Source organism: Aptenodytes patagonicus, chromosome W (genome assembly GCF_965638725.1).
Source record: "Aptenodytes patagonicus chromosome W, bAptPat1.pri.cur, whole genome shotgun sequence".
Classification (NCBI taxonomy): Eukaryota; Metazoa; Chordata; class Aves; order Sphenisciformes; family Spheniscidae; genus Aptenodytes; species Aptenodytes patagonicus.
In genome coordinates, this window is record NC_134981.1 from 39433649 (window position 1) to 39454709 (window position 21061).

At 44.3% G+C, this 21061-nt stretch overlaps 1 protein-coding gene across 1 annotated transcript in view; it reads right to left on the minus strand.

Annotated features, from left to right (window-relative positions):
- LOC143172020 (geranylgeranyl transferase type-1 subunit beta-like) overlaps positions 1-21061 on the minus strand; it is a 68500-nt gene that overhangs the window by 39555 nt on the left and 7884 nt on the right. The window contains 1 exon segment of the mRNA XM_076361235.1: positions 17289-17407. Coding sequence (XP_076217350.1) covers positions 17289-17370 — 82 coding nt within the window. The 5' untranslated portion in view covers positions 17371-17407.

Here is a 21061-nt window from a genome sequence, read left to right on the forward strand (position 1 = left end):
TTTAAATTTAAAATTTGATTTTTAAAATATGATAGCAGTGTGATATCATACCAAAGATCTCTTCCTGAAAATACACACTCAGCTGCTGGAATTTACACACTGGTCAATCCTTGAAATTAAATAATTTTTTCTTCATATGTTTAAAATAAACCACATGCATATATTTTTGCAGCCTCACAGATGAAATTAATCACCTTCATAAAGTGAAGTTGTTCATAAAACACTGAATTTTTTAATATTTTTTTTTATGCAGAGCACTTGAAGAAAATAAGTCTTCTAGCAGCTTATTGATACATACATACAAATATAGGCAGCGCAAAAGAAAACTGTTTTACATCTCTACACTTAGTACACATGACAAAGGAAAACTAAAGGTATGCCTTCCTTTTAAAGACAGATTAAGTAAAAATTGCAAAGAACTATTAACCTCCATAAGTAGTTCCATGTTCTGTAACGGAATAATTGTTCCCTTGGTCACAAAAGTACTTAATGATAACTCATATTATCAAGATTAATAATACAAAGTGGCAATGATGTATAAAATTTTGTGAATCATTTAATTTCAACAGGAACTATTTTTTGCATCTGAAATTCAATAATTTATTCCTTTAAACTGTACCTTCTTTCGTTATTTTATTTACAGACATTCGTACTGAAGTTCAGTTTCACATAACATCACACACAAAATATCTACAAATTGCAGTGCAGAGCATTATGTAATATCATCCAAAAAAAGGAAAAAAACCCCAAACAATCCAAACAAAACAGACACAAAACACTTTTAGAACAAGGCCTTTATTCACAAGGGAAGAGTGTTTAGAATTTTTTAAAAAAATTTTTTTTCTTGTTTTTTCCAAAATGAATCTTGGCAAGCAGACAAGACAAAAAAAAAAAAACAACACACACCTCAGAAGAGAACAAATCTGTCAGATTCCTTGATGTTTACTGCAAGGGAAGCTTAATTATGTTTCATGTATACTAAACCACACTGGTGTCCTGGTTTCGGCAGGGATAGAGTTAATTTCTTTTCTAGTAGCTGGTACAGTGTTTTGGATTTAGGATGAGAACAAAGTTGATAACGCACCCATGTTTTAGTTGTTGCTAGGTAATGCTTACACTAGCCAAGGACTTTTCAGCTTCCCATGTTCTACCGACTGAGAAGGCTGGAGGTGCACAAGAAGCTGGGAGGGGGCACAGCCAAACTGGCCAAAGGGACATTCCATACCATGTGACGTCATGCTCAGTACATAAACTGGGGAAAGCTGGCCGGGGGGGCCGCTGCTCGGGGACTGGCTGGGCATCGGTCGGCGGGTGGTGAGCAATTGTACTGTGCATCACTTGCTTTGTGTATTATTATTATTATTATCATATTATTATTATTATCATTTTATTTCAATTATTAAACTGTTTTTATCTCAACCCACGAGTTTTTCTAACTTGTGCTCTTCCAATTCTCTCCCCCATCCCACCGGGTGGGGGGGAGTGAGCGAGCGGCTGCGTGGTGCTTAGTTGCCGACTGAAGTTAAACCACGACAGTCCTTTTTGGCGCCCAACGTGGGGCTCGAAGGGTTTGAGATAATAACAGGTTAACCGGAGTGTATTAAAGAACTTATATCTGTTAGTAGTTGTGGGTCACAATGTTGGTTTCTCTGTTCTCGATATTGATTTGTATAATCTGCATCGCGCTCTTTTTCCTGCTGTACATGTTAAAGATTGGTGTTGGGTTTTGCAGTTTGCTGTGGTCTGCAGTGAATAGTAATGTCTCGCTTGTGAGGTTTGTTTTTAGAACATTGACCTTGACGTTAGTGTGGTATGTAAACTTCGCAATGAAGCCGTTACTGTACCACGGAGATCATTTCGTGGAGACAACTAGCAATTGCAGTAACTTTTCTGAGAGTTTTTTTACGGAGGAAATACAGAATGGCAGGGTCACTACCTTCTTCTATGATGTTTCCTCCTTCATTACAGTAATTTTTCAGTATTTTGAACATCCTTGGGCAGTTAAGATACTTCTATTAATACTTCTTGGGAATACTGTTTCGGTTTTGTCTAAAGTTGGTAAGCAATTTAAGAATATCATCCAGAGATCTGCCCCAAGGCTGAATAATTATGAGTGGCAGGGTGTGTGGGACAAGATGGGCAAGTACCTAGGCCAATGGGCACCCCCAGTGTTTTGGAACTTCACCCCTGAGCAAGTGCAGAATCCTGAAAAGTTAGTAGAATATTTGGAAAAAGTATGCTGTCACCCTGGCAACTCCAGAGAGATGCAGCTCATTGCAACGTGCTGGGGCCTGGCCCATGCCTACCGAGCCCTGTTCAACACCATTCAGTGCCCTCAAAGGGAAGGGAAGGTCTCTGGCTCTGACAGTAAAACGACACGCACTGCGGCCACTCAGACCCGGGCAACGCGCCCTGCGACCACTCCGATCCCAGCGACAGGCCATGCAGCCACTCAGACCCCGGCAACAGGCCCTGCGGCCACTCAAACCCGGGCAACACGCACTACGGCCACTCCAACCCCAGCGACATGCACTGCAGCCACTCAGACCCCGGCGACATGCACTGCGGCCACTCAGACCCCGGCGACATGCACTGCGGCCACTCAGACCCTGGCGACATGCACTGCGGCCACTCCAATCCCGGCGACATGCACTGCAGCCACTCAGACCCCGGTGACATGCACTGCGGCCACTCAGACCCCAGCGACATGCACTGCGGCCACTCCAATCCCGGCGACATGCACTGCAGCCACTCAGACCCTGGCGACATGCACTGCGGCCACTCAGACCCTGGCGACATGCACTGCGGCCACTCCAATCCCGGCGACATGCACTGAGGCCACTCAGACCCCGGCGACATGCACTGCGGTCACTCAGACCCCGGCAACAGGCCCTGCGGCCACTCAGACTCCGGTGACATGCACGTGCACTGTGGCCACTCCAACCCCGGCAACAGGCCCTGCGGCCACTCAGACTCCAGTGACATGCACTTGCACTGTGGCCACTCCAACCCCGGCGACAGGCCCTGCGGCCACTCAGACTCCGGTGACATGCACTTGCACTGTGGCCACTCCAACCCCGGCGACAGGCCCTGCGGCCACTCAGACTCCGGTGACATGCACTTGCACTGTGGCCACTCCAACCCCGGCGACAGGCCCTGCGGCCACTCAGACTCCGGTGACATGCACTTGCACTGCAGTCACTCAGACCCCGGCAACAGGCCCTGCGGCTACTCGGACTCCGGTGACATGCACTTGCACTGCGGCCACTCCAACCCCGGCGACATGCACTGCGACCACTCCAACCCCGGCAACAGGCCCTGTGGCTGAACCAAAGAACCAGCCTGTGCCGGTATCAGTCGCCCCTGTACACAAGAAGAAATTTTGGAAGCGGAAGTCGGCTCGTTTAGTAAGGGAGGAAGAAGCTTCTTCTAAAAGGGAACCGGAGGAAGAACTGTACGAGTACCCTGGAGAAGGGCCATCACGAGAACGGGAGGAGGAGACCCGGCCGCTGATCGGGGAGGAGGAAGAGGAAGAACTCATAAACGAGGCAGTGACCACCCGATCTCTATCCCTGAGTGAGCTGCGAGATATACGAAAAGATTTCAGCCGTCGTCCAGGTGAGCATATTGTCACCTGGCTGCTCCGATGCTGGGATAATGGGGCCAGTAGCCTGGAATTAGAGGGTAGGGAAGCCAAGCAGCTGGGATCCCTTTCTAGGGAAGGGGGCATTGATAAAGCAATTGGAAAAGGGACACGTATCCTCAGCCTTTGGAGGCGACTCTTGTCAAGCGTGAAGGAAAGGTATCCCTTTAAGGAAGATGTCATATGTCGCCCAAGCAAGTGGGCCACCATGGAGAAGGGTATCCAGTTTCTGAGAGAATTAGCTGTGCTGGAGGTGATTTATGGTGACCTGAACAATAAACAACTATCCAAAGATCCAGACGAAGTCAAGTGCACACGACCCATGTGGCGGAAGTTTATAAGGAGCTCACCATCGTCATACGCCAATTCATTGGCAGTGATGACCTGGAAAGATGGAGAGGAACAAACAGTGGATGAATTGGCTAGTCAACTCCGGCAATACGAGGAAAGTCTTTCTTCCTCCATCGTCTCGGCTGTGGAGAAACTGTCCGAAAAACTGTCCCGGGAGATCCAGCAACTCAGAGAGGATAGGTCCTACTCCTCACCTGTACGGACCAGTATCTCGGCTATTAGAAGTAAGCGTTCTTTTGCTCAAGAGAGAGAATATAAAGGGTACACACCACGGGGCACCCTATGGTTTTATCTGCGTGACCACGGAGAGGACATGAGGAAGTGGGATGGGAAACCTACCGCAGCCCTAGGGGCACGGGTACGTGAATTACAAGGGAAAACAATCACAGAAAGAGGTTCTTCCAGGAAAATTGCTGCTCCAGTTTCCAGCGGGCAGTTCCCCAGAGAGAGTAGAAGGGCTGATCTTACTCTTGATCTTAATGAAGAAACTTCTGACTCGTACGTACAAGAAATGAGAAATGAGTACTGTGATGAGGATTAGAGGGGCCCTGCCTCCAGCCAGGGGGAGGAAAGGGACAACCGGGTTTACTGGACTGTGTGGATTCAGTGGCCTGGCACGTCAGACCCACAGAAGTATAAGGCTCTGGTAGACACCGGTGCACAGTGTACCCTAATGCCATCAAGCTATATAGGGGCAGAACCCATCTGTATTTCTGGGGTGACGGGGGGATCCCAACAGCTAACTGTATTGGAAGCCGAAGTGAGTTTAACTGGGAACGGGTGGCAGAAGCACCCCATTGTGACTGGCCCAGAGGCTCCGTGCATCCTTGGCATAGACTACCTCAGGAGAGGGTATTTCAAGGACCCAAAAGGGTACCGGTGGGCTTTTGGTATAGCTGCCTTGGAGATGGAGGAAATTAAACAGCTGTCCACCTTGCCTGGTCTTTCGGAGGACCCCTCTGTTGTGGGGTTGCTGAAGGTCGAAGACCAACAAGTGCCAATTGCTACCACCACAGTGCACCGGCGGCAATATCGCACCAACCGAGACTCCCTGATTCCCATCCATAAGCTGATTCGTCGACTGGAGAGCCAAGGAGTGATCAGCAAGACCCGCTCACCCTTTAACAGTCCCATATGGCCAGTGCGGAAGTCTAATGGAGAGTGGAGACTAACAGTAGACTATCGTGGCCTAAATGAAGTCACGCCACCGCTGAGTGCCGCTGTGCCAGACATGCTAGAACTTCAATACGAACTGGAGTCAAAGGCAGCCAAGTGGTATGCCACAGTTGATATTGCTAATGCGTTTTTCTCAATCCCTTTGGCAGCAGAGTGCAGGCCACAGTTTGCTTTCACTTGGAGGGGCGTTCAGTACACCTGGAACCGACTGCCCCAGGGGTGGAAACACAGCCCTACCATTTGCCATGGACTGATCCATACTACACTGGAACAGGGTGGAGCTCCAGAACACCTGCAATACATTGATGATATCATCGTGTGGGGCAACAGAGCAGGAGAAGTTTTTGAAAAAGGGAAGGAAATAGTCCAAATCCTGCTGAAGGCCGGTTTTGCCATAAAACAAAGTAAGGTCAAGGGACCTGCACAGGAGATCCAGTTTTTAGGAATAAAATGGCAAGATGGACGTCGTCAGATCCCAATGGATGTGATCAACAAAATAACAGCCATGTCTCCACCAACTAGCAAAAAGGAAACACAAGCTTTCTTAGGCGTCGTGGGTTTTTGGAGAATGCACATTCCAAATTACAGTCTGATTGTAAACCCTCTCTATCAAGTGACCCGAAAGAAGAACGATTTCAAATGGGGCCCTGAGCAACGACAAGCTTTTGAACAAATTAAACGGGAGATAGTTCATGCAGTAGCCCTGGGGCCAGTCCGGGCAGGGCAAGAGGTAAAAAATGTGCTCTATACCGCAGCCGGGGAGAACGGCCCTACCTGGAGCCTCTGGCAGAAAGCACCAGGGGAGACTCGAGGTCGACCCCTAGGGTTTTGGAGTCGGGGATACAGAGGATCCGAGGCCCGCTATACTCCAACTGAAAAAGAGATATTAGCAGCATATGAAGGGGTTCGAGCTGCTTCAGAAGTGATCGGCACTGAAGCACAGCTCCTCCTGGCACCACGACTGCCGGTGCTAGGCTGGATGTTCAGAGGGAGGGTCCCCTGTACACATCATGCAACTGATGCTACATGGAGTAAGTGGGTCGCACTGATCACACAACGGGCTCGAATAGGAAACCCCAGTCGCCCAGGAATCCTGGAAGTGATCATGGATTGGCCAGAGGGCAAAGATTTTGGAATATTGCCAGAGGAGGAGGTAACGCGTGCTGAAGAGGCCCCAATGTATAATGAACTACCAGAAAATGAGAAGCAATATGCCCTGTTCACTGATGGGTCCTGTCGTCTTGTGGGAAAACATCGGAGGTGGAAAGCTGCTGTATGGAGTCCTATGCGACAAGTTGTAGAAACTGCTGAAGGAGAAGGTGAATCGAGCCAATTTGCAGAAGTAAAGGCCATCCAGCTGGCTTTAGACATTGCTGACCGAGAAAAGTGGCCAGTGCTCTATCTCTATACTGACTCCTGGATGGTGGCAAATGCCCTGTGGGGGTGGTTGCAGCAATGGAAGCAGAGCAACTGGCAGCGCAGAGGCAAACCCATCTGGGCTGCCACATTGTGGCAAGATATTGCTGCCCGGGTGGAGAACCTGGTTGTAAAAGTCCGTCACGTAGATGCTCACGTACCCAAGAGTCGGGCCACTGAAGAACATCAAAATAACCAGCAGGTGGATCAGGCTGCTAAGATTGAAGTGGCTCAGGTGGATCTGGACTGGCAACAGAAGGGTGAATTATTTCTAGCTCGGTGGGCCCATGACACCTCAGGCCACCAAGGAAGAGATGCAACATATAGATGGGCTCGTGATCGAGGGGTGGACTTGACCATGGACATTATAGCCCAGGTTATCCATGAATGCAAAACATGCGCTGCAATCAAACAAGCCAAGCGGTTAAAGCCTTTTTGGTATGGAGGACGATGGTTGAAATATAAATATGGGGAGGCCTGGCAGATCGATTATATCACACTCCCACAAACCCGCCAAGGCAAGCGCCACGTGCTTACAATGGTGGAGGCAACCACCGGATGGCTGGAAACATATCCTGTGCCCCATGCCACCGCCCGGAACACTATCCTGGGCCTTGAAAAGCAAGTCCTATGGCGACATGGCACCCCAGAAAGAATTGAGTCAGACAATGGGACTCATTTCCGAAACAACCTCATAGACACCTGGGCCAAAGAGCACGGCATTGAGTGGGTGTATCACATCCCCTATCATGCACCGGCCTCTGGGAAAATTGAACGATACAATGGACTGTTAAAGACTACACTGAGAGCAATGGGTGGCGGGACGTTCAAACATTGGGATACGCATTTAGCAAAGGCCACCTGGTTAGTCAACACTAGGGGATCTGCCAATCGAGCAGGCCCTGCCCAGTCAGAACTTTTACGTACTGTAGATGGGAATAAAGTTCCTGTAGTGCACATAAAAAATATGCTGGGGAAGACAGTCTGGGTTATTCCTGCCTCAGGCAGAGGCAAACCCATCCATGGGATTGCTTTTGCTCAAGGACCTGGGTGCACTTGGTGGATAATGCGGGAGGATGGGGAAGTCCGATGTGTACCTCAAGGGGATTTGATTTTGGGTGAGAATAGCCAATGATCTGAATTATGTGATGTTAAGTACTAATTATAGTTATAATAGTTATACTAATAATACACAGATATACTAATAATACTAATAATATTATATGCCATACTAATGTTATTACAATAAGAATCACCCAGACTAATGAAGAATAACTTCAGTGAAACCAAGCAAAGCACAGTGATGATGGTACCAGAACTGACTTCAACATGGAACAATCCAACACCACATACCATCTCCATTTTTCCTGCCCTGAAAGATTATTATGACAGATGGAGCCCGAAGTCATGGACTAAATGAACTCACCGAACATTTTAGAGGGATGGCCCACAGACGAAGGGAATGATATCTCTGTGTGTGTGTATATATATATATATATATAAAGGGGTGGTGATTAATGAAAATGTACTGGAAAATATGAGACTTGAGCATGACGCAGATGGTATAGAATAAGGGGTGGATATTGTCCTGGTTTCGGCAGGGATAGAGTTAATTTCCTTCCTAGTAGCTGGTACAGTGTTTTGGATTTAGGATGAGAACAAAGTTGATAATGCACCGATGTTTTAGTTGTTGCTAGGTAATGCTTACACTAGCCAAGGACTTTTCAGCTTCCCATGCTCTACCGACTGAGAAGGCTGGAGGTGCACAAGAAGCTGGGAGGGGGCACAGCCAAACTGGCCAAAGGGACATTCCATACCATGTGACGTCATGCTCAGTACATAAACTGGGGAAAGCTGGCCGGGGGGGCCGCTGCTCGGGGACTGGCTGGGCATCGGTCGGCGGGTGGTGAGCAATTGTACTGTGCATCACTTGCTTTGTGTATTATTATTATTATTATCATATTATTATTATTATCATTTTATTTCAATTATTAAACTGTTTTTATCTCAACCCACGAGTTTTTCTCACTTGTGCTCTTCCAATTCTCTCCCCCATCCCACCGGGTGGGGGGGAGTGAGCGAGTGCCTGCGTGGTGCTTAGTTGCCGACTGAAGTTAAACCACGACAGCACCCCATTGTGACTGGCCCAGATGCTCCGTGCATCCTTGGCATAGACTACCTCAGGAGAGGGTATTTCAAGGACCCAAAAGGGTACCGGTGGGCTTCTGGTATAGCTGCCTTGGAGATGGAGGAAATTAAACAGCTGTCCACCTTGCCTGGTCTTTCGGAGGACCCCTCTGTTGTGGGGTTGCTGAAGGTCGAAGACCAACAAGTGCCAATTGCTACCACCACAGTGCACCGGCGGCAATATCGCACCAACCGAGACTCCCTGATTCCCATCCATAAGCTGATTCGTCGACTGGAGAGCCAAGGAGTGATCAGCAAGACCCGCTCACCCTTTAACAGTCCCATATGGCCAGTGCGGAAGTCTAATGGAGAGTGGAGACTAACAGTAGACTATCGTGGCCTAAATGAAGTCATGCCACCGCTGAGTGCTGCTGTGCCAGACATGCTAGAACTTCAATACGAACTGGAGTCAAAGGCAGCCAAGTGGTATGCCACAGTTGATATTGCTAATGCGTTTTTCTCCATCCCTTTGGCAGCAGAGTGCAAGCCACAGTTTGCTTTCACTTGGAGGGGTGTTCAGTACACCTGGAACCGACTGCCCCAGGGGTGGAAACACAGCCCTACCATTTGCCATGGACACTATAGCCCAGGTTATCCATGAATGCGAAACATGTGCTGCAATCAAACAAGCCAAGCGGTTAAAGCCTTTCTGGTATGGAGGACGATGGTTGAAATATAAATATGGGGAGGCCTGGCAGATCGATTATATCACACTCCCACAAACCCGCCAAGGCAAGCGCCACGTGCTTACAATGGTGGAGGCAACCACCGGATGGCTGGAAACATATCCCGTGCCCCATGCCACCGCCCGGAACACTATCCTGGGCCTTGAAAAGCAAGTCCTATGGCGACATGGCACCCCAGAAAGAATTGAGTCAGACAACGGGACTCATTTCCAAAACAACCTCATAGACACCTGGGCCAAAGAGCACGGCATTGAGTGGGTGTATCACATCCCCTATCATGCACCGGCCTCTGGGAAAATTGAACGATACAATGGACTGTTAAAGACTACACTGAGAGCAACGGGTGGCGGGACGTTCAAACATTGGAATACGCATTTAGCAAAGGCCACCTGGTTAGTCAACACTAGGGGATCTGCCAATCGAGCAGGCCCTGCCCAGTCAGAACTTTTACGTACTGTAGATGGGAATAAAGTTCCTGTAGTGCACATAAAAAATATGCTGGGGAAGACAGTCTGGGTTATTCCTGCCTCAGGCAGAGGCAAACCCATCCATGGGATTGCTTTTGCTCAAGGACCTGGGTGCACTTGGTGGATAATGCGGGAGGATGGGGAAGTCCGATGTGTACCTCAAGGGGATTTGATTTTGGGTGAGAATAGCCAATGATCTGAATTATGTGATGTTAAGTACTAATTATAGTTATAATAGTTATACTAATAATACACAGATATACTAATAATACTAATAATATTATATGCCATACTAATGTTATTACAATAAGAATCACCCAGACTAATGAAGAATAACTTCAGTGAAACCAAGCAAAGCACAGTGATGATGGTACCAGAACTGACTTCAACATGGAACAATCCAACACCACATACCATCTCCATTTTTCCTGCCCTGAAAGATTATTATGACAGATGGAGCCCAAAGTCATGGACTAAATGAACTCACCGAACATTTTAGAGGGATGGCCCACAGACGAAGGGAATGATATCTCTGTGTGTGTATATATATATATATATATATATAAAGGGGTGGTGATTAATGAAAATGTACTGGAAAATATGAGACTTGAGCATGACGCAGATGGTATAGAATAAGGGGTGGATATTGTCCTGGTTTCGGCAGGGATAGAGTTAATTTCTTTTCTAGTAGCTGGTACAGTGTTTTGGATTTAGGATGAGAACAAAGTTGATAATGCACCGATGTTTTAGTTGTTGCTAGGTAATGCTTACACTAGCCAAGGACTTTTCAGCTTCCCATGTTCTACCGACTGAGAAGGCTGAAGGTGCACAAGAAGCTGGGAGGGGGCACAGCCAAACTGGCCAAAGGGACATTCCATACCATGTGACGTCATGCTCAGTACATAAACTGGGGAAAGCTGGCCGGGGGGGCCGCTGCTCGGGGACTGGCTGGGCATCGGTCGGCGGGTGGTGAGCAATTGTACTGTGCATCACTTGCTTTGTGTATTATTATTATTATTATCATATTATTATTATTATCATTTTATTTCAATTATTAAACTGTTTTTATCTCAACCCACGAGTTTTTCTAACTTGTGCTCTTCCAATTCTCTCCCCCATCCCACCGGGGGCTGGGGGAGTGAGCGAGCGGCTGCGTGGTGCTTAGTTGCCGACTGAAGTTAAACCACGACATTAACATAGGCTGACATAGTATACCCAGATAAAAGTAAACATGAGCAATTCTTACTGAACTAGGGCTAAAAAATGGATTATTCTTATAAATCAAAGCACTAGAATGTATCGTAAAATGTAAAGTTACATTCTCTAAAACAGCAATCCGCTACACATCCATATAAATACTTCAAATCCAGCCATTAAAAAAGGTTAAGTTAGAGAAGAATTCATATTTATGCTCAAGAAATTGATGATCAGAAAGTTCAAATGTAACCAGGATCTCAAAAAGTCAATGACGTTTTCCCCAGGTTTTTTTAGTGCACAAGCAAAGGAGAAAAAAAAAGCAGCATTATTACAAAACTAAATTCAATCTTTGCAAACAAAACAAAACAAAAAAAACCACAACCCACAAACGTTTTAGGTCCCTGGTCTAGAGCAATGGTTTTCAGCCTGCTAATGCATGGATCGTGGGGGTTCAGACCAGAAAGTGAAAGATGTCTCAGCTTTACTTAGGGTGCAGTTTCTTAGTATAGCAAAGCCAGTGAAACATCCAGCTGTCAAAGTATGTAATCTTGCTCCCTCTTCCCCACTGGGCTGGCACTAGCATTCCCAGACAATTCAGTTCACAAAGGCAACACAAAGCTAACCTTTCTGACAGGCTGTGGATGTGGTCTACCTGGACTTCAGCAAGGCCTTTGACACTGTCTCCCACAGCATTCTCCTCGAGAAGCTGGCGGCTCACGGCTTAGACAGGTGGACTCTGCGCTGGGTCAAAAACTGGCTGGATGGCCGGGCCCAGAGAGTTGTGGTGAATGGAGTTACATCCAGTTGGCGGCCGGTCACGAGCGGTGTTCCCCAGGGCTCAGTACTGGGGCCGGTCTTGTTTAATATCTTTATCAATGATCTGGATGAGGGGATTGAGTGCACCCTCAGTAAGTTTGCAGACGACACCAAGTTGGGTGGGAGTGTTGATCTGCTCGAGGGTAGGAAGGCTCTGCAGAGGGACCTGGACAGGCTGGATGGATGGGCCCAGGCCAACTGTATGAGGTTCAACAAGGACAAGTGCCGGGTCCTGCACTTCGGCCACAACAACCCCATGCAGCGCTACAGGCTTGGGGAAGAGTGGCTGGAAAGCTGCCCAGCAGAGAAGGACCTGGGGGTGTTGGTCGACAGCCGGCTGAACATGAGCCGGCAGTGTGCTCAGGCGGCCAAGAAGGCCAATGGCATCCTGGCCTGTATCAGAAATAGTGTGGCCAGTAGGAGTAGGGAAGTGATCGTGCCCCTGTACTCGGCACTGGTGAGGCCGCACCTCGAATACTGTGTTCAGTTTTGGGCCCCTCACTACAAGAAGGACGTCGAGGTGCTGGAGCGTGTCCAGAGAAGGGCAACGAGGCTGGTGAGGGGTCTGGAGAACAAGTCTTATGAGGAGCGGCTGAGGGAACTGGGGTTGTTCAGCCTGGAGAAAAGGAGGCTGAGGGGAGACCTCATCGCTCTCTACAACTACCTGAAAGGAGGTTGTAGCGAGGTGGGTGTTGGTCTTTTCTCCGAAGTAACAAGCGATAGGACGAGAGGAAATGGCCTCAAGTTGCGGCAGGGGAGGTTTAGATTGGATGTAAGGAAAAATTTCTTTACTGAAAGAGTGGTTAAACATTGGAACAGGCTGCCCAGGGAAGTGGTGGAGTCCCCATCCCTGGAGGTATTTAAAAGACGTGTAGATGAGGCGCTTAGGGACATGGTTTAGTGGGCATGGTGGTGTTGGGTTGACGGTTGGACTCGATGATCTTAGAGGTCTTTTCCAACCTCAATGATTCTATGATTCTATAAATAAATACATGCTTTTCTGCCACTTCAGCAAGCTAAACCAGCTCCCAGCAGGGTCAAACAAGTGCCAGTGTTGCTATAGGGGAGGATGGCAGATGAAAATGGCCAAGGAACCTACATCCACTGTAGGTCTGTAATTACATTACTTCAGCCCAGAGCTCTGGATTCACAGTCTTTTAAAAGTGCTGAAGTTGGTTTACATGTGACCTGAAAGGAACAACTGGGATACCTCTTTCTTACATTGCTAAGAGTTGCACTTTAAGATACTTATAATAAATTTGAAATTCTGTCTAGGAGCTGCTTTATGAGAGGGAAAACAGTAAAGTTATAACATGACAAGAATCTGAAGAACAAGGAGTTGAAACAGGGTCTTTTGTCAATCCTTTTCTAATTTCACTAACACTGAGAAATATGTCTTATTCCAAAGATACAATTTCTAATAAGGCTTGTAAAAGAGCACAGCCCCCCTCCTAATGAAAAAAAAAGGAGGCCTTTTCAAATTTTCAGTGACCTAAAAGGAAACACAGTTTGGTCTTACTACAATGAACACTGTTGGGGAATTTTTATGGTACCCCTCAAGGCGAATTAAACACGCGCTTGTGCTTAAATATAAAAGAAAAAAATAATGAACAATGCATTGAGCAGAGTCCTACCACCATAAGCGGTTCTACAAGGAGTCTGCAAAGATGTGTCATGAGCAGATTCCATATATACACCTGCACCAGCACCAATCCCGTGAGCGGTTGCATGGGGCACCTCAGCCCGGTTCCATCCCCCAGCACCAGCTCTGCTGCCCAAAGGTGGCCCCTGAGTGCTTGCATTACAGGATGGCTACAAGACAATGCTGAGGCTGTTTCTTATCTCATCAGCAAGGGAAACTTCACTCCCTTGCAGGGAATCATTCTGTCTCTGGCATTCCTGCTTCCAGCCAGTTTAACCCCTTCTTCCAGTTGGTCCTTCTTGCCCTCCATGCCAGATCATTCCTTGGTCAGGAATTACCACTGCTGAGCAGCTACAATTACTTTCCCCTTCAACACATAAACAAAACAAACACATGCTATTAGCCATGTAATGAGGCAGAGCTTTTACTAAATATGAAGGAAAGGTGGCAATGGCCAAAAGCTATGGAAGTAAAAACCAAACTATTTTGCAAAAGTTACAGAAGACAGAGTCCTTTCAAATAAGTAGAAGACACCAAGGAAACCAAGCATCCAGCTAAAACTGTTAGTTTTGTGTGAGAGTCAGCTGATGTGTGACATGCCATTCTCTCCAAATTACAATGGGTATTGAGTCAGGCTCTAAAACACTTGAGCTGAAATTAATTATGGTATTACTTTTTTGAATCTCCTATATTTCACATTTACAGTAAAACCACAGAAGAATATAGTCCATCCTGATGGACCTTAAGCTTTAGCTTCCTTTAGTGCATTTCAATTAGGTTCACAAAGTGTGTGTGCGCACGCTTTCTTACTGAGCTAGACCAAGATCTTCCCGTATTAGTATATACAAACATATTACTTAATTCTATCACAGTATATTTTGAGATTATAACAAATAAGTATTCTAAAAATTCAAATTCTGAATTTTCTACCAGGTTCTATAATACCCTACTGTAATAGTTATTGGTAAAAGTAAACAGAAATTAATTTTGGAGAGTATCGACTGTTCTGTCTCCCATCCATTGGAAGCCCATTGTAAAGTAGCAGTAGTTCTCAAAATAATTTGAACTTGCCACCTTTAAAAGTGCCTAATAATCAAGTGAAGTACTACTGATATGGAAACTTTGGAGAGAGTAACATGAACAGCAGAGAAAATTTTCCAATAAGAATTACAGGAATTGTCTTTTTGTTCCTTTTAGTAATTCATCCAGTGATGCAATCAAAACCAAAGAACCAAGATGAGCTAAAAACATATTCCAATTTAAAATATAAGTCCATTGTTTTTCAATGACAGAACCAAAAGTAATGAAGATTTACATTAAGTGCAATGCAGTTACTTAAGGCAAGATTATTGGAATTTCCTTATTCTAGAAACTACACAATGTTGAATTTAGATGTTCTAACACACAGTGTTAGAATTTAGATGCTTAAAAATCAATTTTCCCAGAAAGAGGGATATATCAGCATGCATGTCAAAGAAGTTTCAATAGTATATTTCTTTAAAAGTAGTCAGATTTTTTCCAGGAAAGATTCTGATGCATCAAGCTAGCAAGTATTCCCTTTAACTAGATATGTACAAACATGTTGAAACCAAAAAGCCTCAAGTGCTGCAGCCTACTACAGTTTAGCTACTTCTTCAAACAGGCCAAAAGAGAGTCAGAGCTCTACTGATGGGAGGCTGCCATATAGCAAATATTGCACACATCCAGAATTAAAAAACAGAAAGTCAGTGCATTTTATTGAAAGTAGACATTAAAGGAGGTTGTGCACTCCATTCTGAACATTTAATCATCCAGCATCTAGTTTGTTGCTGTTGGTATCATTTACATTTTAAGTCATCTATTGTCCATCAGATGAAGTAAAAATGGAATAAAATAATGCTGAAATTTTAGGGGTCAAGGGACCTGATAAAGAGTAGTGTTAATACCAAAAGGAAGATAGCTTAACAAAAACAGAGTTCTTATGATGTGATATCAAGATACAGGACTGGAGTGAAGGTTGGTCTGCTGGAGAAATGAGAGATTTATTATTTATAAGCACAGAATGCACTGCCATAGGCATCCTCCCTAAAACTACTGTCCTGTAATTTTATGATAGGATAAGAGCCAAGAAAAAAAAAACCAACCAAAAAAAAGATAGCACGTCCTAGCTGTGCCCTGGATCTTTAGCCTCTGCTGCATGCTGAGATTTATACCATCGTCCCTAGAAGGCCCTTGATAATGATGTGACTATCCCAAATATTGGCTGGGAGGTGGGGTGACAGGATACTTACTGAGAATTACAGCATACTATCAAAGACAAACAAACAAAAAAATGCCTATTCTAATCTCTCTTCTTGCAAAGTTGACCGTTCTTTCAGAATACACTCCTGAAGACAGGGATAGAGATCAGAAAGTATGTAACTCCTGGAAAAAAAGCATGTACACCCTGGAAAATTTTCTCAATGCTAAGTGACAGGAACCTTCTCATAAATAAAAGACCTGTAGGAACAATTATGTGATCCAAGCCCCTTAATTTTCTGTAATCAGTCCTGAAATACAGCACAAAAAATCAAAATCTATTAGAGCTAATGTCTGGAACAGATCTGATGGTTTGTAAGTTGCCAGAAAAAGAAACAGCTTCTTTTTATTACTGCAAAAATCAAGCATCAGCAATCTTGACTTCCATACATTCGCTTCATAAAACTCTTTTTATTTCATAAAACTGCTTTAGGGAATACACCTAATTTGTGGTATATGATTAGACTAGATATTATAAGGAAATACACAATTTTATTTCTACAACTATCCAACATACGAGGTACTTCACATGTTCATGATTTTATAGACAGGCACCTGGAATTACCTCTTCTCTAAAGACAAGCCTGGAGCTATCCCCACACCAGCACTTAACATGCCAGCACCTCACCTTAAAATGGTAGTGCCTCATCCACATCTCCCTCACTTCCACTCCTCCTATTGCTATTAACCACTCACCTGAGCCACCACAGAAAAATACACCAATACCAACTAGCCCGGAGAAATAGCACCTCCCTCCACTTCTGTCAAGTTACCTGGAGAGGGCCACTTTTTGTGTGCTCCCTCCCTAACCTGAATCTACTATGAACCTTCCAATCTGAGGACAGCTAGGACAGAGCAACAGTATTACTCCTTCTAAAAACGTTAGGTAAATTTAACCTTCACAGATCTAAAGAATAATTTTTTTCATTATAAAGTGGGAACTGTGTTTATCCCTTTTGCTTCTTAACCTTACACCTCCCTTTTTCCAAAAGTCACACCTGTGCTTATAGCTCCTGGCATAGCTACAATTAGCAGAAGTCAATATAATCATTAATAGACTTGTAATATCTGTATGGCATATGCATTTCTTTTAGAAACAGGTAAAAAAATTCTCTGAGAAGATGCTCAAAGGTGGAACTTCTTCAGTATTTTATATTGTCTTGTCTTCAAATTCATTTCATAGCTTCACCTTGAACACGTAAAAAAAGCTAAACTAATCACTTCTAGCCTTATTTCTTTAGAGGGGTATATTTCTAGGAATTGCTAGACATACTGCTATCAGAAATTATCAGGACAACCACCTCGGGAAGGTCAAGCTTGTATTTTATAAAAACTAAGAGCAATACACTATTCCCCAAGTAGAAAGCAAAAGTAAAGATGTTAATAATAATTAAAAAAAAAAAAAAACAAACAACTAAAAACTCACTCACTGTCTTCTGTGGGAAGGACCTGCAGGGAATAAATCCATTCTATTATATCATCTTTGTTCACCACATCTAAGGAATCCAACATATCCAGACCAGAGAGTGCGAAAAATGCAATTGTCAACCTAAAAGAAAAAGATAAGACTTACACTTCCCACCATAAATATCATTGGGAGATTAACAAATGGTTGAAGAAACAGAAATATCTATGAATTCTCAGCCTTTGAGAGTGGTACATCATATTGAGCCTAGCTCAGAAAGCATTAAATTTATCTACTGGACAAAATTATGTTCTTTATACTTTAAGTATTTCTCCATCTCAGCAAGGCTCTTAATATAAGCCATCCCTTCTTTTATATAGTAATGAGATGCCAATTCAGACATTAACCTAAGAGCCTGCTTACCTGAAAAAGTCAGTACAAGGCAAACTAGGTTATTAACATATGGAACACTAGTTGTGTAATGAATTCTTACACAAATAATCTTATCAATATGCAGTAAGTGCAAGGTAACCCTGAACTGAAGTAAGCTGCCTCTCACTGTGTCCTATAATCCAATTTCAGATGCTTAGAAGTTAGGTGTCAAATAGCAAGGCTTCCTTTAATAAATAATCAATGTATCAATAGGCACACAGGATGAATTACCATCTAGAGGTACTTATTTCTTGTCATTGGATACACAGGAGCCTAGATGAATAACTTAATTAAACATCTAAAATTAAGCAAGTTAAATCTAAGTATCCAACATGGGAAGTGAAGTCTGTAGTAGCTAGCATGCTGTACTGGGTCTGGCTGGGATGAAGTTATGAAGTTAACTTTCTTCATAGCAGCCCATATGGTGCTGTGTTTTGCATTTGTGGCTAAAACAGTGTTGATAACACACCAGTGTTTTGGCTACTGCTGAACAGTCAAGGCCTTCTCTCCCCCCACCCTCAAAGGCCAGTATGCTGGGGGTGGACAAGAGGTTGGGATGGGACACTGCCAGGACAGCTGACCCCAACTGACCAAAAGGATATTCCATACCACATGATGTCATGCTCAGCAATAAAAGCTCAGGGAAAGGAAGAGGATGCAGGGACATTTGTGGTTATGGCATTTGTCTTCCCAAGCAACCCTTATGTGTGCTGAAGCCCTACTTCCCAAGAAGTGGCTGGACATCTGCCTGCTGATGGGAAGTAGGGAATTAATCCCTCTTTTTGCTTTGCTTGTGCACACAGCTTTTGCTTTTCTTATTAAACTGTCATTATCTTGATCCATGAGTCTTTTCGCCTTCCATTTTTCTCCCTATCCCCCAGGAGAGGGGAGTGAGTGAAAGGCAGGGTGGGTGTTTGGCTGCTGGCCGGGGTCAACCTACCACACATGCTGAAGTTCTTTCTTGCTCATAGCTCATTTCCTTCCTTAAATTTGTGCTATTGTAACTGTTTATAAGGCTACACAGTAAACCAACTCCTTAGTTTGGGGGGGTTGTTTTTATAACTGGCTTATAGCATAGCTCCTCAAACAGTTGTATCAGTTGCACTGAAAAAGCACCAAAACAGCAGCACTGGGGTAGGAAAACGTTCATGCAACGGTACCTTGGAAATTCTGACTCAGATTAAAATTAGCTGAATCATAGAATCATAGAATAGTTTGGGTTGGAAGGGACCTTTAAAGGTCATCTAGTCCAACCCCCCTGCCATGGGCAGGGACATCTTCAACTAGATCAGGTTGCTCAGAGCCCCGTCCAACCTGACCTTGAATGTTTCCAGGGATGGGGTATCCACCACCTCTCTGGGCAACCTGCTCCAATGTTTTACCACCCTCAGCGTAAAAAATTTCTGTACATTTTGCCACTTACAGTTGTATCTGCCTATCCTTCTTCTCTAAATTCTTGCTCTGTTTGACCAACAGATAAACTGATTGTGAAACAGCTGTTGAATAGACAGAAACTACAGCTTAGCATGCTAAGGAAAACCAAAAGTCAATGCCAGCTTTCCTTAGGAGACTAAGTTATAATTTGCAGTTACCTCACAGGCCTCCTGACCCACCCTGGGTATCAGGAGTAGGAACCTCTGAAGAAGTTCAGGACAGATGTGGACAGAAGCCTCTATAGACATCTAATTTCTGCCTGTGGTTCTGCACCAGAGCCACAAACACTAAGGCCAAGAAAAAATGGTGATGTGAGTCAGCCCAAAATACACCTTAAAATGATTCTGCTAATTAAAACACAGCAGCCAAACAATGATGCAGCAGACACTTATCTCAAACACAATGGCACACCCTACACAGCATGACATCCCTATCAGTGGGCTGACCTGCTGTTACAATAATTGTGTAGCCAAACAGTCACAAGCAGTTTTTTAAGCCAACTTCTATTTCACAGCTGATATCACCTAGGATTACATACCACAAACAGTGATCACAACTCATTTGAAAAATGGTAACTTGTTACACTGAGGTTATTTGATTTCATGGTATCTTTTACTTCAACCCCGAGTTTTTGTATTGCTTCTTTGTACCATTCTTACAAAAAAATACTTTAATCTATAATCTGCATGGATTCTGACACTAACATTCTCTCTTCAAAAAAACGCTCCATGCAACTCTCAGGTCCTTGTCAAAAATTTCAAACACAGAATAGCATGCATCTCCACTAGTGCAGGTATTCATGGTCAAAAAAAAGTATAAACTTACTTTGTAATCACTTAATTCTAAAATCTCTATTATTATTATTAGAAATAAAGTTTTTGAGTACAGAAAGCCAAAAAAGTATGCTGCACAGAAAACATTTCTACATGGAACAAAAATATCATTTAAGCCAAAAATATTATTTAAGCATGATCTGATAGCTGCAAAATTGTCTTTTTAAAGTGTAAGCTTAACACTTCAAGGCTTATATCAACTTTTGCCATAGATCAGATATGTATAACCCAAAATCAGACTCTGGACAATAACCCACTACTTTGAGCAAAACCACTACTTTTTAAGAAACACAAGAAAAAAAAATTAAAAGATAGTTCAGCTACAGTAAATTAATTTTTGAAACCTTGCATATGATATGTTCCAATTTTCACAAATACTAAGTTTGACAATCTTTGACTGCAAATATTTAAAGGCATTTTCACACTGTTACCCAGCTAAGCTACTTCCAAAGAGGTGCAAACACCATGCCAATTTCAGCACTAGGAACTGCTGTAAACTAGGCCCAAAACCACAAGACTGTGCATACAAAAGACAAAACAATATACCTGACCTATACTGAAAAATACATACATCAGTTAAACGAAAGTAGAAAATGGTTTTATGTATAATTAGGTTTCAGTTTAATCAAAGCTGATTCTCTGTGTTAACTGTACCAGCAGCATTAAGAAACTGACTAGACACAGAGTACTGGAATTCACATAGGATGGGCAGAAACATCCAGGCAGCACTGAACACAGTACACTCCTCATACAGCCGTCTACATACTACATTTTACTTCATATGCTATCCTGCCTCACAGAGAATTAACAGACACGTGTTCTAAGACTAACAAAGACTGTTATCAGCACCTTATCTGACACATAGCATGAAATTGGTGGGATGAATCCCATGACTGGAGTGCAGCTATCGATGGCTACAGTCCGTTCAGAAGGGACAGGCGAGGAAGGAGGGGCGGAGGCATTGCCCTCTACATCAAGAAACGGATAGAGTGTGAAGAGCTGTCTCTGAAGAATAGCCACAAGCAGGTTGAAAGCTTATGGGTAAGAATTAGAGACCGAGGCAACAAAGGGAACCTTGTAGTTGGCGTCTACTACAGGC